The sequence below is a fragment of the Kryptolebias marmoratus genome, linkage group LG15, assembly GCF_001649575.2.
Source record: "Kryptolebias marmoratus isolate JLee-2015 linkage group LG15, ASM164957v2, whole genome shotgun sequence".
Classification (NCBI taxonomy): Eukaryota; Metazoa; Chordata; class Actinopteri; order Cyprinodontiformes; family Rivulidae; genus Kryptolebias; species Kryptolebias marmoratus.
Genome location: NC_051444.1, coordinates 24,688,143 through 24,706,983, shown reverse-complemented (window position 1 = coordinate 24,706,983; position 18,841 = coordinate 24,688,143). Strand labels below are relative to the sequence as shown.

At 38.2% G+C, this 18,841-nt stretch overlaps 1 protein-coding gene across 4 annotated transcripts in view; it reads right to left on the bottom strand.

Annotated features, from left to right (window-relative positions):
- The window catches only part of tspan4a (tetraspanin 4a), a 189,632-nt gene that overhangs the window by 9,318 nt on the left and 161,473 nt on the right, over positions 1-18,841 (bottom strand). For all 4 annotated transcript variants that reach the window (XM_017414156.3, XM_037979990.1, XM_017414155.3 and 1 more), the window contains 3 exons: positions 16,082-16,183; positions 14,039-14,170; positions 1,045-1,128 (listed from right to left, as the gene is read on the bottom strand). In XM_017414156.3, the coding sequence (XP_017269645.1) occupies positions 1,045-1,128; positions 14,039-14,170; positions 16,082-16,183 (318 nt within the window). The remainder of the gene's footprint in view (positions 1-1,044; positions 1,129-14,038; positions 14,171-16,081; positions 16,184-18,841) is intronic.

Here is an 18,841-nt window from a genome sequence, read left to right as displayed (position 1 = left end):
ATATGTGAAGGTATATTCATGTGTATGCTGTGCTTTGTCATGTTCTTTGCAGGGGAACAGACAGTGGTCAGGTGCTTGCCGTGTTGCCGTATGCTCTCTTTGTGGATACATCTTATATTTTGTAGTCTTTCTTTCTCTTTTCTTTCTTTCTATATTATAATAAAAAAAAATAAAATAAAATATATGTATATATATATATGTATATATATATATATATATGTATATAATAAACACTCCACTTGATAATCACTAGAATAAATAGTTTTCAATAATGGTGTGGAGAGGATGGCTGTAAGGGGAGAAGGGAGGCCAAAAAAAAAAAAAAAAAAAAAAAAAAAAAAAAGAATTTCACAAATCTCACCCCTATAAGTTTATACCTTATTTTTTTCCAATCGATGGCCTTTTCTAAACCTAACTAGTTAGTTTTAATGCTTAATCGAAATTTTTTTGCACATTAAAAAGGCAGGATTTGATCCTGGCATCAAATATTTCTGCAGTGGGAGCATCTTTCCAGTGAATCTGAGAGACTCTCCTCGCCTTTGTAGTCTTCGACTACTCCGGGAATGAGAACAGGTTGTTATAAGCTGTGACTCAGTGGGCAAGCACCACAGATATTTGAGATAAATCCTGCAGTAATTACATGTTCTTTGCGGTTTTCATTTTGCTCTGAGTAGGGTTTTCAAAAATGGCATTGACGAAAGAAATAAAATCAGCCTGGAGCATCAGAGGGGAGTTCGGCACTTGATGTTTTCGAGCACATGGTGTTTTTTTTCACCCTCAGATTATGGAAGCACATCACGAGTCACTCAGCTGGAGGGGAGATAAGAGAATTTAACGCAGAGTCAGGCCCCACTATGTGGTCTTCAGTGGTAACACAAGAGGCTCGCCACAAAAACTCCTGCACTTGGTGCTTAATGGCGTAACAGTATGAGATTTATTTATGTCGGAGGCAGAGATCCTCTGAGGCTGTAGATATCAAGGAGTTAGTTTATGACTACTAAAAAGGCGGGGGTGTGGGGGGGGCATCTTTACAGCCAGGCTTACCTGAGTAAGTGCTGTGCATAGAGCAAAGATCCAAAGTGCCACCAGGTTGTCATTAAGCCAATCCTTTACCCGCTCGTAACACGGCTGTGGAAACAAAAACACACAGAGCGTGAGCAAACACTGCAAAGTGAACTCATCATTTACTCTACGCTAAACCCACTAAAGAGGCATTGTAAAAAAGGAAATCTTCTCCTGTGTGAAGAAAGTGATTAGAAAATAGGTTTTGGAAAAAAGATGCCATGTGGTAACATCTTTTTCCTCTCTTGACCCAATACTCTTGAGGGAAAAAATTCCGTTCAGAGGTAGCGACAATAAAGTTGAGATTACATTGAAGGCATAAAAGTTTCACTTTTGATCTTTTTTGAATGCATTTTGTCATCAGTACGATGGGGGGATGATCCTCTTACTTTCATAGGACACTTTTATCACAAAGAATATACACTTTCTTTGAAACGTGTGATGCGTTTCTGAGAATGGCAGCCAAAAAGAGAGAAAGGTAATTATTATTACCACGAGAAACAGGAGAGCATCCGCCGGATGAGAAATACAAGCAAATGATGTAAAAGGGCGTTCATTATTACAGGAAAGAAAATGACTTTAAGAGTAGCTGAGAGCTGAAATCAGAAATGATGTGGGTGACATTTGCTATATGACTTAACAGACCTTTCACAGAAATGTGTGCCAAACTGTGTGTTGGATGATGATTAATGCAGTGGAGAGTAGACTGCCTGATGTGCTGTAGGAAAGACGAAAGTGTTATCATAACAGGCTCCTGCGCTGTTCTAATTAAATTATTCATTTCTGCATACATGGCTTCACGATTGGGCCATTTTTCAAATCTCCCTGCATCAAGAAGCTGAGTCAGATCCAGCAAAACCAAACACAATCTTCTCTCATTTCTGATGCTGCTTGAAACATCGGGAAACCAGAAAAAAAGAAAAAAAAAAGTATATAAATATATATACAGTATATGCACCTTAGCAGAGTGGAAAATGCTTCTGGGCAGGATCAATAAGGAGGGTCATGCAGCATGTCTAAATTTAAGAGGGCTTCAGTGTTATTTATTAAACTGTTCATCAGCTGCAAGTGCCCTGAACCACAGAGCTGCAGCGTGAATTATATGAATTCAGATTTTTATTGTCTGATGTCCACTGCAGACTCCTATAAAACAGATTTATAAAGCTGCCGTAGTCAATCCTAGCACTGAGACTATGCACATTCACACAACTATACAGCCAGCAAGCCCTTCAGAATCAGGTTTGTGTGAGTTTAAAACAATTGGCATAAATATTTATTGCTCACAGCAAAAAGGTTAAAAAAAGAGCGATAATGTAATAGCCCGTGTCTGTGTTTCTCTGTAGCGCTAGAAAAATATCTCATGAACCACTGGACATATTTTAATGACACGCTCAGAAACTAATCCTTAGATGTGCGTCTACAACTGATTAACATTTGGAGAAACAGCTCCAACTCTGTCTTTTCTCATTATAAGTAGATCTTAATTGAAACCTCTGTCATGAAAGGCAGCAGGTGACACACATTCATTCAAAGAATACTAGGCCATTAAACTCAAAAATGCTAATATTTTGCCATTAAGTCCACAACCTGACTGTAGGGAGTGTCTCTTACGGCTAAAATTGAGGATTTGGTCTTAACTTATAAAAAAAGCTGCTAGTTGCTATGAGAACAGCATTTACCTGATAAAACATCAGCTATTTCCTGTAGTGGTTGGTAAAAACTCCCAGCATCACTAAAATAGGTTAAATACTCAACATCAAATGAGTCATGATTTTGCTCTTTAACCATTTAATGCCAAAAAGCTGCTATCTAGTATCAAATTCTGCTAATAAAAGGATAATATTAAACACTACTGCATGACATTTACCATGTATATGCTGGTGTTTATAGTCTACTGTCGTATATTTGTATGAAATTTATGCTTTACTTGTAAGGTCCTGTTTATCTAAAGATAAGTTTACATTTTTTGTTTGTAACCATCTAAATCAGTTTAAAAGTGTTTTATGTCCATTTCTGCAAGTTTAAATGTAATTTTTTTTTTGATATTTAAGCGATCCCTGGCAACCTTGATTCTGTTCAAAATTTCTAGAAAACACAAGTCCTTGTGATCCACAGCAGGACAAGGAAGTATGAATAACAAAATCTTTGGACTAAACCTCTTCCTACTGTACAGAACTTTTGTTAAACTCTAACTCCGGCTTGAAACGATACCAGCTGGTCTTTTTGTGCAGAAGTCATGATTATTTATCGGTTCCAGACCGGATCAACAATGATAAAAACCTGGCATGGTGAACATATACTGACTACCACTGAGTTTGTTCAGAGATAAAAGAGTAAGTGGAGCGCCAAGTGAAGTTTTAAATCACACTTTTATCATCTGATGCATCTCTGTAGGAGGCCCCCAAAATAAAAGGAACACCACGCTGCAGATAAAACCAGATGTTATCATCAGCTTTCCATTTTTGCATTCCCTCAGAATTGCTGTGTGAGGGGGTGGCTGTGCCCATTACGGTCCAGCAAAAGCATCAAATTGCAAAAATGTTCCTGCAAACATTAAACTTTTAGTCCAACAGCTGACTGCCTTTCTGTCCTCTCTGATTGTATGCTTCGGTTTTGTGAAAAACATGCTAATATAAGTAAGAACTCATTCAGTTCAACATTAACTACCTATAGAGTTAGTATAAATGTTATTGTAGATGAATGACAACGTGTCAGGTCCTGAATTCAGTGTGGTGGATTGTAGGCTGGGGAGGACATGATGGATGGTTGTCTCAGGCGGCCTGGATGCAACAATCATAAGGGACAGTTAGGGGGCCTTAAAGATCCCCACAGCTCGAGGATTGGAGGTGTTGCGGAGCGTGGCTGAGAAAGTCCTGCTGTTCCATCACCTCTTCCTGAACAGCGGGAGGCTGAAGAGGCTGCGCCTGAAGGCCTTCACAGCGCTGACAGGTGAAACACGCCTCACTGGAGACGTAATAGATGAACTAAACTGAGGCAGCTCGCGTGTCTTAATAAATAGTTTTGTAAAACTCCTGCTGAGAGTCAGAGATGGTCTTTGAACTCAGGTTTATGCTCACGCTGTCCACTGACCTCTGGCTGATGACTTTAACCCTTTCTAAATCGAATCAGTGCGCCTAACGCTGATGGACGGAAACACCGGTCCGAACCATTTCAAGAGTTTTCAGCTGGAACAATAGTCGACTTCCTGGGACTCTGCCAACAATCTCACTGGGCTTCTGCAGGTGGTCCGAGCTGATTTAACAGTGTGTGTCCAGGTTTTAGGGGAATTTTAGCCCAGATCTCTGTCTTCCTCCTCACTCACTCACACGACAGCAGTTCTTCCATCCATTTTATGAGGCAAATTTAAAGGAAACTTTAAAAAAAAGTCATAATTACAATAGGTAAATAAAGAGTTAGCTTTCCTTAAAGGAATGCATATTACCCACACCATTTTGGGCCAACGTATTAAACTAAAATCATCCTATGATGAAAAATGATGGCGTTTCAGCTGTTTTGGTCACATCTTGAAAATATCATTAGGTCTAACCTCACTGGATATAGTGAGAGTATGTGTTGTGAATGACTCTAAACTATTTCCACATCCAATTTTCGCTTAATATCTGTAAAACTGACTGAGGTATAGCTATGTTATCGGTTGTAGATGTACATCTAATGATTACTATCTGGGAGTTTAATGCCTCCAGTGGTTCATGAAATATTTTCTAACAGACAAACAGGGTTGAATCTAATAGTTAACAGATCTCCTGTGATCTGTTGGAGCTTTGAATATGTGTTGGAGACGAGCTTCAGCTACAACCACACTAAACTTTAGCTCAGTAGCTGTAAAAGTGACTGAGTTACAGCGTTTTTGTGTTTGCTGAGTTGGAGTGGCTCTGGTGAATTAGGCTGATTTCAAAAAGGTTAATCAGTTGTAGATGTACACTCAATATTCTTTTTCTGAATGTTTCATTAAAATTTGTTTAGTGGGTCATGAGATATTTTGCCAACATGACAGACATGTGAACACACAGGGAAAAACACAATGAAAAATGCCTTTTTTCTTTTTGGCAAGGAATAAATAAAACAAAAACCTATTGAATAGTTTTGTATTTTGCTCAAAAACAAGCAGAGGGGCTCAGAATTGAACCCTTGATCTTTTAATCTTACCTTTAGACTCCAGCCGTCAACCACATCAAAGATTATTGATCAATTTTGTTTTTTTTACAAGCAGAAACAAGAAGAACATGTTTAATATGTAAGTCATTCTGAATCTGGACACCATTTCAAAATCTCCAGTATGATTCTTATTGGGTAAAAAACAAACAAACTTTAAAACAGTTGCTGTCTTAGTGAATATGTATCTGATTGCTCCAGCTACAGTATATGTTTGTCTCATCATATAAGAGCTGAACAGACAGTTTTACAAATCAAATATCACAGATGGTAGGTTTTTTAGTTTATCATCCACCTAACAAAAAGTTCAAACTGGGGAAGCCCTGATTTTTGGACAAAGGTTGTGGTTCACATTGGTATGCATTCATTATTTTTGATTTGACTGGATTGAAATGAAGGCCCTGCACTTTATTTGGTTGTTGCCATGGCGAATTAGAGCTCTATTAACGATGGCCCTTTTTTCATTATCTTCACAAAGGCTTTAATCAAAGTGGACATTTGCAAAGTTGATTGGAGACCTGCAATCAGACTTTTTGGAAACATAAAACTCTTTGTTGGCAACTTTACACAGAATTCAAGTTTTCACTCGGAGTGTGTTATGAACTTGTGCCTCATTTTGTCACGAGTTTGTATGAACCTGTGTTCATCTGCTGAGGTCAGCTCTGATTACCTTAGTCTAAACCTCACGTATGCAAAGTGGCGGGCGATACACATTTCTTTTAGGAATGCTAGGCCTTCAACTGCATTTTGCTTTTGTGGCCAAACATTTACAGATCTTTTAAACTGGACATGCATTAGATTCTCACTTGAGAGCTTAATTTTATTTCTCATGATAGAAGAAAGATCTTTTTTTTAAATACGATTTAAATGTCACACTTTGCATGAATTTAACAACTGCAGCTCCTAGAGATCAGACTGTTTTCTCACTACGCTCTCCAATAAACTCAAACTATTTATATTTATAACACACACACACATATATATATTCTGGTCCGCCTTGATACACTTCAACAGCATTGACACAGTGGCCTTGAATGTTTTTCGTTGACTTCTTTTGCGTCACTTGAAACTCAATTGAGAAATCACTGGAGTGAACGTGGATTTGATTTCAGACCGAGAAGCTGAATCAAATCAGATGTTACGGACAAAGCGCAGGCGGCATGGGTACGCGGATTTAATTGAAATAAAGTATGTGATGCGTGATGTGGTGATTGCAAGACGTGTAGCTTTTTGCTGCAGCAGGGAGGTGGGCTGCTTCAGTGGCAGCTGCAGTGACTAAACGCTGGATCTGCAGGCGAAGCGTCGAATACAAAACATCATTTGTTGTCAATGTGTCCTCGCTGTCTGTGGATTTCAGAGGTTTACATGACAGCCAGCAATCTGTCACCTGCAGGCAGAAATAATCACGATCTAAAATGATATTTAAGTAGTTTGAGTGGGATTTGGTTTTAGGAGGAAAAAAAGCAAAGGAAAGGAAATTTTTAAACAGCTGCACGTTTCACCTTTAAAACTAAGAAGAACTGTGGTTTTAATGCAGCTGGGCATTTCTACTGATGAGGTAAACCAGGGGTCATGGGTAAACATTAACTTTGAGGTTGTAAGAATTTGTTCCCTCATTTAGGAAAACGTTCTCAGAGATTTACAGTCCTTAAAATTGCTGTTTGTGTACAGCAGGTTTTGTGTTTAATTTTGTTTTCAGTGTGTACGGGGAAAGAGCAACACCGGCAATGGGACGAGGGTTTAGGGACTGTCTACAAAAGGCAAACTCAAGCTGTAATATTCAATAGGATCAATAGAACTGTTCGTATTTTCATTTATTTCATTTAGCACTCAATATGTCCTTTTATTGTCATGTCAACAATTCAATTAGAAACATGACACTTTGTATAGTTCTGGAAAATTGCTATCCTTTTGTGATTTTATTGACAGTTCCTGAACACTTTCCAGTTGAGAATAGTTTATTTTTTTTAAAATTTCGCCTGTAGGGTACTGTTTTTTTGGAGTTTCACAGGGGGTGATGTTTAAGTTTTACAGTAGCTGGATAACTTGTTTAGAAATAAGTAATCCTGGAAATAAGAATTTGTGCCACTTTTAGAAGTTACTGAACCTAAAAAATGATGTATTGGTTTGTTCTCAAACAGAATTAAGTCTATTAGCAAATCTGTGCACACTGATTAAGTTGGGGGACAATAAACTGAGGGAACATTCTTTCACATTTTATTCAAACTTTCAAATTTCTTTCCTACTGGGGGCTCTATACTAAAATTAGCTGGGAAGATAGTTTTTTTTCCACTGGATTTTAGTTTGGATAACTAAACCTGCAACCAGCATCTTCAGTACTTCTGTTTGCAAGTTCAAAATAATGTTTTGATGAATTTACTTTATTAACTAAATTCAAACAACACTTCTTACAAGTCTGATGATCAGCAGTATAAAACAACGCTTGTGAGTCCTCATACAATAAGTATTTTTAATAAACTCTGTGTGACTGCAAAAAACATTCAGGAGGAGATTTTTAAAGTTCAATTGGATGGTCACCAGTTTATGGTGGGGATTTCTTGTGGAGTTATACACACTGAAAGAACTTCAAAATTTAAGCTTTAACATGCTCAGTTTTTATCACCCACTGAAAGGCAAAGGCAGACATTTAGGGTTTTTCTGTTTGTGTGCGTGCTTTTGTCTGTCTATTACTAAAAAATGTCATGAATTACTGGACATATTTGAATAAGACCTGCAGAAAGTAATCACTGGATATACATCAACAACTAGTTAACTGTTAGACCAATTCAAGATGACTGCCACAGCCAGCTGACTGTAAAAACAAACTCAGTCTGTTTTACAGAAACTGACCCAAAATTTGAGTGGTAGTAGCTGAAACTGATCCTCCATAATACATCTACACTTCATAATTTTTCAACATGTCTTAGTCTAAAAGTCTGAAATAAAAGATGCGGGTGATGAGCTGTTTTGAAAAGAACTGGATCTTTCAGACTCAAGAGTTCAATTCAAAGCCTCACATGTGTGAAAGTAGCTGAACTCTGGCTTGAAATAAAAGAAAAATACAAAGCATCCAGTGAGATTTGACAGCTGTAGCACCCACTCGAGCTGCAGCTCCACAAGCTGGGGCGTGTCAACAGGCAGCATCTGGCACGGTCGATATGCTTTGGGAAAAAGCCCATTTAGGATTTTTGTTGCAACAACATCATCAGATGCCGCACAGAAAATTCTTGCCATTATTGCTCATCATCTTCACTCATGCTAATGTTCTGTAAATGCATTTGCATTGCTGGACTGTAAAAGTCTCATTTGTGTCACTTTTTTTTCAGTCCTTAATGATGATGATCAACTAAAAATGTATTTTAAATCTTATTGTTCCTGCTAGCCCACTTTATTAATCTGTTATGATGATCCATTTATATAATCTCATCATGCTGAGTCTTTGTAGTTGCTGCAACTATTGTGTAGGCCTGCTGTTTTTAGATATTCATGATGTTTAGCTGAAAACTTGGCGTAGAGCAGATGAATCAGTCGAAGGATGATGCATCTCAGGTCCTGTGTCAAGCCTTTGCTAGATATTTATTATTATTATTATTATTATTATTTATTTTTCCCTTTAATCTCTGCAACTTCCACACAAATGTGCAGCAGAAACTTGAAGCCTTAAGCATGCACACTGAGAAGAAAACTTTCCATTGAAGTAGGAAATTTCCTGTGTCTAGTGTTTTGTTTTTTTTTAAAGAGACTTGTTTTTACTTTTACTCTGCCTGAGTGTGAATCCAGTTTTTTAAAGGTAACTAAAACAGTCAGAAGCCCCAGGTTTACTGTGTCAAAGCTTGGGATAAAAGCTTGACAAAAGCACAATTTGATGCTGATGCATCACCTGCCAGGAGGAGATCATTATTAGGGCCTGATTGTGTCCGAAGGAATTGACTTCAGGGACCAGACTGGAGTTTTCAAAGATGTTTATGTGAAGACTTTCACAAAAATCTCTTTTAAGACTTGAGGGGGGTGGGGGTTGTGACGGTGTATTTGTATTTGTTCAAGAGTGAAATTTCCCCTCAGATACAGGAGTTTTGTATGGACAATTCTAAAAAGACAAACTGAAACAAATGAAAAAATGATGAACTTCTTTGTGTATCTGACAAAGTTTTACAGAGAAGGTCATGGGAGAAGGTGGGTGCTTTCATGTTGCTTTTTATAAAAGAGATAAGAAAATTGCACTAGAAAATTAGAATTTTCTGCAAAAATGAATGCGAAGTGCTGAATGACTGCTGAAATTTGCTGAAATACCTAAAACCAAGAAGCAAAACAGAGGTTAAAATGAGCAAAACACAGGCTAAAAACCGTAGTAACGAGCTAAAATAGCAGTACACAAGCTAAAAATACCAGAACGCAAGCTTAAAAACACCAAACAGAAGGTTAAAGCTGAAGAGTAGCTAGAAGCAATAAGCAACAGAATAGACACAAGACCTTTCTTTAAGCCTCAAATAACTAAAACTAAACAGATGGAAACACATTTGAACATACAGCAGCAAGATAAGAACTATGTGAATCAAAAAAAGTCAGCAACATTAAAAAAAATTTACACGTGTTTTTATTTTTTGGTCAAGAAAATGTCCAATTTGTGTACATGGAGGGGAGGACTTAATTGTACTGCAGCCAGCCACTAGGGGCGCTTGGCCTTCAACTGCTGGCTTCTGGTCCTGTCTCTAGTTATAATACGTCTTGATGGTGGATAAAACAATAACTAAAAGCATAAAAAGACTAGAGCAAGCATGCTGAAGCAGGTTTTAAAGACAACAATGTTTCTGCAGGAATTGCAGAGATCTCGGTGTAATTCTATGGGGAATTTTGTTTTAAATAAAGCTAAACATTTTGAAAAGTGTAAAAGTTACAAAAACCAAAAGTCATAGCAAACTATTCCTGGCCCAGCTGAACGTTTGGACATATGATATATTCACACAACTACCTCACTCTGCTTTGCGGTTTGAAGCTTTGACAAACAGGTCATAAGTAAGTGGAGTAATTTTAGTTGCTAATTAGTGCGCGGTTAATATCAGCTATCCTGACATATCATCTCCACATGCTCAATTTTCTTCACCAGCAACTACTTCCAGTCTTACTAAATTATGTGCAAACTAATTCATTTAAATCCTGTCCAATCAATAATAAAAAAAAACATTACCCAGTGTTAAATATTCATTAGGACAAATCTGTAAAAATGATGCTTGCTTTGGTCTCAGTGTAATTTTCTGCATCCTATGTTCGGTTTTTCACCAGTGCAGGCAGACACGTTGCCATTCACTGACATGCAGCTTTCCTTTGGCAGGTCAGGCACATTCACTGGATAACCTTAATCTTAGTTCAAAGCAGAAAATTACAGTGCTGTGCAAATACTTTAGACAGCTGTGAAAATCTGATGCAAAATATAAATGCTTACACAAATATAAATTCTGATTTTTTTAATGACCAAAAAAAAAAAAATCTAAATCGTTTCAAAATGGCATCATCAATTCTTCTTGGTACACTTGCACAAACTGGGGGATTTTGTAGGATTACGGTCAGGTGTTTGAGTAAACAGCAAGCAGGTGTTAATGATCAACCTTTCCGTTCGTAGGTTGAAACACAGTCATTAACTGAAGCAGGCAGCTGTGTAGGAGGCTTAAAACCAGGTGAGGAACAGCCAAACTCTGCTTTCAAGGCTGTGGTGTTGTAGAAAATAGTTTCATGTCAAACATCAGACCCCATGACAAGACTGAGTACAGCACAAACACACGGGGTAGGTAATGGGTGTCCATGCAAAAGCATTGCAGCAGACTGAATTTTACACCAAAATATGCAGCTGGTTCTGGAATAGTGTGCTACGACTTTTGGTAGAGTTACATCGTACGACGTGGGCAAAATTCATAAATCTGTGAAAATTGTTGCCGTACACAACAATGAAAGTTTGATGGAATGAGTGGGAAAACCCAGTTGTCTTTGGAGCTTTATGACTCAGACATGATTCAATAAGTTTAAACAGGTCACAGAAAGTTAGACCTTACATTTCTGAACTGGCATTTTGATCATTTTAACAGTTGTATATAAGTGCAGATTTAATTTTATGATATTTGATCTGATATTCTTGATCTGGGGCCTCACTGAGTGGAGTTCACATGTTCTCCCTGTGCTCAGGTGGGTGTACTTCAGTGTCCTCCCGCAGACCAAAAATGTGCATGTTCGGCTAATTGGTAACTCAAAAATTGTCCCTCGGTGTGGGTGAGAGCATGAATGGTTGTTTGTCTTGTTTGTCTCTATGTGCCCCTGCGATTGACTTGCGACCTGTCCAGGGTGTCCCTCGCCTCTCGCACCGTGTCTGCTGGAGACAGGCACCAGCTCCCCCCGACCCGGAAAGGAGAAGTGGGTAAAGAAAATGGATGGATGGTCGGAGATTTCTTTTTATTTTATGTCACACTAACTTCTGAGCTGTGTAAACTTTCCAAAACTTTGCAAAGAAACAGCTTTTTTGGGGTACATTTACAAATTATACATCAAAGCGTAGGAATTTTTGTCTACTTTCATCCAGTGTCTTTCTCACTGCTACAGAGCTTTCAGTTTTCTCTCAGATCGGCTCAGAGCAGACCCAAGCTTCCATAGATTTCAATTATAATTAGGAAAAAAAAGTCTCTTCAAAATTAAAAGTGAAAGGTTTTTTAAACTTGTCGTATATCCTACATAAAATATTGTGGAAACTTACAACTCCACATGCATTACCATCAGCGTCTTCAGTGTTTGTCTGCTCATCTTATTAAGAGTGCCGTAATAGTTTTCTTTACACGTCTTGTACATTTCATACATCAAACTGTGGGCATTTTTTCTTATCCTAGATTATTACAAAGTGATGTTTGGACTGGCACCCTTCACAATTTCTTCAGAAACGTTCTCGTGATACTACATCTGCAAGGTCTCGCTCAGGCAAACATTTCAAAGCAGACTCAAGTTTCACCATGCGCTGTTCAAACTCTTTGGAAGAAGCACAAAGAAACATGTAACGTTAAGGATCACAGACGCAACAGTTGGCTGAGGAAAGTTAGCGCGGCAGATGAAAGACACATTATGCTGACTTTGATTCAAAATCAAAAGATGTCCAGCAATGTCATCAGCTCAGAACTGACACAAACCTGCAGGACCCGGGTGTGATCGTCTACTGTCTGCAGACAGGGCTTCATGGAAGAATTGTGGCCAAAAAGCCAGTGAAGCATGATGGAGGTTTCATGTAACATTTGGGATCCACATCTTCAAATGGAGTTGGAGATTTAGTCAGGATTAATGGTATTCTCAGTGCTGGGAAATGTAAACAGATATTTATTCATGCTGCAATACCATCCGGAAGGCTTCTGGTTGGGCCCAGATTTAAGCTGGATTTATACTCCGCTGGAAGTTTAAAAAATCTGTGCTCTCAGATGGAGCAGAGAGACGCTCCTTCTGCGATGAAGATTTATACCCCAACAGAAATCCCACTGATGATCTCCAGGAAGACACTCCCCTCGCAGCGTGCCATTGTGGGAGAGAAACACCGCGACCGAATGCTGTGGAAATCGGTTTGATTTGTGTTGTTACAACATTATGACAATCGCAGAGATAGAAGATTTTCAGCTGATGGAGGAGGAGAACATCTTATTTCAGGATGTCTTCAAGTCTCACCTTCTGTTCAGCATCACCCACACACAGCCTCTGCCTGGGAGAGATTGGCGGTCACACACCAAATATTGTATTTAAAAAGCTAATGTTAACTCCCAGCAGCTAATTCTCCCAGCGTGGCTGCAACAACGCTGGTTCCTGAGCAGCTCATGGACCATCCTCACCCTTACATTTCTAGTCAGTCACACAATAGCTGACGCAGAAAATAATTCTGTCAAAAATGGGCTCTCGGAGCGCCTAGGAAAACAAAAATATCCTCAGTTCTCACAAAGTACAAATCCAGTTTAAGAAAAAAGAAGAAGAACGAGAACAAGTGGTGGTACGAGCCAATCAGAGCTCTGCTCTCAGCATCATGGAGTGTCCGGGATTACATTAAGAAGCTGATGCTGTTTTAAAAGCAAAAGGTGAACAGATCAGGTGATTTAGATTTCTCCTCTGTTCATTTACTTAAAAAAAAAGTCAAAACAATTAATTGTGCAATTGTGAAAGAATTCATATTTCACAACCTTTGTTCACCTGTCTAAAACCTTTGCACAGCATTGTACATCATCATCATCATCATCATGTTGAGTTTAACAAATTTGAGGTTCAGCATCTCTGACCCAATGACCCCTAAATCTGTGTGTATTTTGAGATAACTTTTTGTGATTTATTTACCTCCATTTTATAATAAAAACTCCCAAAGCAAAACAGCTCTCTGTGCGTCTGCTGAAAAATTTAAATCTGGGAATAAATATTCATTAGAAAAACATTAGCAACAGTTAGGTCTCTTTGGGAGACCATGATAAATTCAATATCCGTAATAATAAATACAAATCTTGTGGTTCTGCTGTTTATTTGTTGAGGTTCAGAACTAAATATCGCAAGTTTCAAAGGACCCATCCAGTGTTGATTTTTGAACTGAAGTAATTAGCATCAAATGATGAACTGGCTCTACAGAGCGCAATAAAGTAAAGTAAACCCAGATTCTCTCCAGTTGGGTTTATTTTTTCCATTCTGTTTGTTTTTGAATCTGTGTTTGTACCATTCATCTTAATAACAGAGTGCTTCAATGAGCGACAGAAAAAATGAACATTAGTGGAACTGTTTGGAGAGCTACTTTGATTTCAGTGCCACAACTCACCGCCGTCCACCATGTTCCCGGGTTGTCCAGTCCACAGTTGTCGCTGTACTCCAGGCAGCAGGAGTCTGGCACCCGGGTGGCGTTGTAAACCTCAAACCAGTCTGTGTGATTGGTGACTCCACAGCAACGAAACTGTCCAAAAAAAAAGTTAGTTAGTTTATTTTTACATCATCGCATGAAATTCCTATTTTGTAATAAGACATCTGAACACATCTAGAACCACTAATCTCCGAAGAATAATATTTACAGTCGAAAATATAGAACTTTTGGAGAACGTGCCTGATATCGATCTGAAGCTGCTTCTGTACCGTTTGTACCAAAGCTATTATTTAGATTTCTAACTCGCCAGCTTCTTTTGATCTACATCTTCGTGCTTTGTGATTGCTATAGATTTTTGATAAGAGGACACCGTGACTTTCAGATTTCAGTTCATCAGTGGATGTGGAAAGATAAAGTGCCCCCGATGTTTTTGTTCATCTCTTGAACTTTAATTCCACACAGGAGGAACGCTGTCTGAGCCCCTCCCTGCGGCAGAGCGTGCACAGAATTGCAAACTGCGTGTTAATTTAAAACTTGCCCATTCGCTTAAAAGAACAGACCAAGTTTGCAATTAATCACAGAATACAGCTGAATTATCCCCCCTACAAAAAAAAAAGAAAAAAAGCATTTGAGTTTGCAAGTAAAACAAAGGTTTACGCTGGCGTATGTTTTTTTTTTTTTAAATGTAACCACCTTGGGAAGTTAACGACCGATGCAGCACGTGACTCCTCCAGATTTATTGCATCTGCATTCATAGAATGCATTGTTGAAGTTTTACTGCTTCCTCTCCTGTGTGCGAATGCTCTTCTATATACATCCACAGTTCTATAAGTGGCCATAAATATCATCCAAGGTGACCTTTGCTCCAGGGACATCTGCGGTATTATCCATTCAGTGACTCAGCATGTATGAAAGAGGCTTAGGAAGGAGGGAGTAGCAGAATGAGAGCTGCCTTTTAATGGTTTTTGTCTCCCATAGACTCTGTAGAGCTCCACGCACACACATGCAGTGGCACTGATATTACAAGGATAAAAGCACACGTTCATGCGGGCATACCTAGAATTTCAAACGGGGGCTTATTTAAGCAGATTCTCTTCATCCTGCCTGCTGAAAATAAGAGCTCTGCACGTTATCACCCCCACTTAGAGATCCAGACCTGCATTTATTTGCATAGCAATAGATTTCACTGTCATCATTTATGTCTTTTCATTTGCCAGAGACACAAACTCACACAGCACTCCTTCCAGGCAAAAGTTTGCATGCGTGCGAACACACAAGAGCCAAACTTTAGCTAATAGAACAAAACTACAAGCCATAACACCATAACCAAAAGCCCTGAAGCCTGCGATCTATCATTCCGAGTCACCTAAAGGCATTTTTAGTATTTTCATTCGCTCTCTGCAATCCTTAATTTGCAATCTCTGTTTCTCACGTGGTGTTTTCTTTGCAGAGATATTTGAAAGGGGGGGGGAGAAAAAGGATTACAAAGGAAAAAGGCACATCAAAGTGAGAGCTGGTAATAAAGATTACCTCTTAGAGTCTAAGATGTCTGCATTATTCTCATCTCACCAGAGAAGTATCATGCTTGTTGCTGTCATTTTTATTCTAATTACATTGCTTTATTTTATATTTCGTTTTATTGTCAGCCTGCTAGTAAACGCCAGATATACCACTGATGACAAACAAAGATCCCATTATTTTCATATAGATTTTACACTACATGAAGAAATCTAAACAAAATGGTGTTTCATTGTGCAATGATTCACTGAATATTTAAAGTGATGAGTGTAGTACAAAAAGAGAAACCATGCCTAAAGCAAAAATAACCCCTGTCACAATAAATAATGCAGTCAGAATGTTATGTATCTCAGCTTGTGACAGAAGAGTCTGCATCTTGTTTTGGTAAATGGTACAGAGGTTAATATTAAATGGGTATATACATGCATACGGGTGGGTGGTATCAGAATAACACCACCCACCCAGTCCAGATATTTCACGTCTTACATCAGTTTGCACTATCATCCAGGCGTTGGTTAGACCCACGTTGCCTTCAGTGCCAAAGAGCTGGAGGCCTTTCTTCAGATCCCTCTGTGCGTAGTGATCAATCTGCAAAAACAGGAGAGAAAAGGAAAAAATAATAAAACAGGCTGTTTTCAAAACAAGACAACTGAGCAAACATCACTCCAGCCTCTGTTTCAGTTTGCACTGGATGTTTCCATTTTCCTTGCGTTGCAGCAAATTGTTCGAACTCAAGGAGGAACAAATAACCACTTTTCAAGAAGGACTGCAGGGCTGTCTGAAAAAGGTGGAAGAACAAAAATATCTTCTTGTATATATATATATATATATATATATATATATATATATATATATATATACACACACACACACACACACACACACACACACATACCAATCTGAAGGAGGACCTATTTACTTTTTCTGTCTTGTGTCCTGAGATGACTTTTGCTTAAAATTTTTGCTATATTCATAGACTAAGCTGAAATTGAAATGGAAGATGACAAGATGACAAAACAAAAACAAACAAAATGCAACACAAAAGCCATGAGCCAATGTTTCACATGGTCAACACGTTTATTTGTGTTTTTTTGTTTGGTTTTTGTTGAAGGTAGACATCTGGTAGACAGATAGGAAACACACTTGGGTGAATTTTGGAACACATAAAAACTAAAAGGAGATAAAAAAACTGCCTTTGTTTTACCAGTGCAGACTGAAAATACAATATTAAAATAATAAACCCAATGCAGAAATTCACAGTGCATCCAAAAGTGGATTCTTGCACTTATTCAAATCTTCTCATACTGCTACAGTTTGTTCATGATATTAGCATTACTGTGTTTAAAGCTACCATAAACAGGACACAGTTTTACTACAGCTAAACAAACAAACAGTAAATAAAAAAAGCCTAGCATTTCTTGAAGGAATTAGGTTAACTCCAAAGTAAATCGGTTGTAGATGTACATGTAATGATTAGTTTCTCCATGTTTCTTTAAAATCTGTTCATGAGATATTTTGCTAACAGACAGACAAACAAATACACACACACTCACACAAAGTGGCAAACAATAATAAAGTACAATAAATAATAAAGTAAAACAGATGAACTGGTGTCCACATGCTGTCTGTGACCACCTGGTTTCTATGGTTCACTGCTGGTCCCTGAGGTCACATGACAGACCGCCTGAGCGTCCATCTGATGTGGTTTTAACATCAACATACGTAGGAAATCTGGACCTCATCCTCAGAGTTGAAGCCAAAAGGAGACCAGTACAAGCTTTAAGTCCTGCCCCCTCTATGTAAACAAACAGGACACTGCTCTTATTAAAAAAAAAAATACACCTCAGGTGTTGACTCTTGTTGATTTCTCCAAAAATACGACATGGCAGCTCCCATAAACAAGGCCCTACAGGCTTCAATTGTTAATTCATTATCTAGTATTGTAATATTCGGTGGATGGGTTTTAGAGGTAGAACAGAGTACTTGTATGCATGTCTTGCTGAGCAAACCAAAATAAACAGAGCATTAGCAATCTGATCCCTATTCTATACTATTATTTATTTATTTGTGTTATTATTTAGCATTAGAACATTCAAATCAGAGGTGAAAGGGCTACAGTGGACACGTTCTTTAGCCTCTGTTCAACACACCAGATGAAATCAGCTCCGTGTGGATTTTAGTTCAGATTGTTGATTTAGCAGAGCGAACCTAAACAGATCAGATTATAGAACCAGAACAAAAACACCGAACAAAAACCGATTTTCTCTTTTAGGGTTTGGATACAACGAAATGAACAGCATAAACACCATAAAATCCAAAGCGCAGCCTGACAATGAATCTCGAACCCTCTCATTTTAAATTAATACAATCAGAGATTATCGATGTTGTTTGCTAACCGTAAACAAAGCTTTATACACACACACACACACCCACACACAAACTGAACCGCCTTGTTTACCCGTGTGAATGTTCAGTCACATTAAATATCAATAGCATTTATCTCCGCTGCTCACCCCCTCCCCCACACCCCCGCTAAACCTCTCCTTTTACCCACCCAACTATTATGACCTTCATTTTGCCATACATTAGAATGGTAATTATTTGTTGCTGCAGTTATTTATAGAATATCTGATTCTTTTGCAAATATGTCAAAGGTAAAAACGTGTCCCACTCTGTGATTTCAAGTCAACACAAGTTATTTTAATGAGATACATATTAAGACAAAGACTGTTTTTATACTTCATTTATGGCCAAATCAATCCTTAAAACAATTTGCTGTAATTTTGTCTTGTGTTTGATTGGTTCACTGTTAAGAAACCCTCCAACATTAGTCACTGAATAAGTCGGAGAAATTAGACGTTCAGCTGCAGTTCGCATTAAAAGGTCAGTAGAGTTTCTATCCAGCGTTGGTGCTACTAAGTGATGTTTGTACAAGCGGGTGTTGTGTCAGTATTCCACTACTGTAAGGCTGTAAATGTGCCAAATAACAAGGCACCGCACCAGAGGCAATGGGAAAAGAAGACAGCAAACAAATAAACACAGATATAAATAATTAATGCTTAAAAAAATATCCAGATATTTTCTTCAGCTAGTAGGAACACAGCATTTACTGAAAACCTGTTTTGTCACTTAGTCGGGTTTACTTTGGGAGGAGGTTTCCTTTCCTGCCTTATGGGATGACAGGTAATTTCATCTTAATAAACAGCAGTTTTTGAAATATTTAAGACCTTCTAATATATTTGTTTA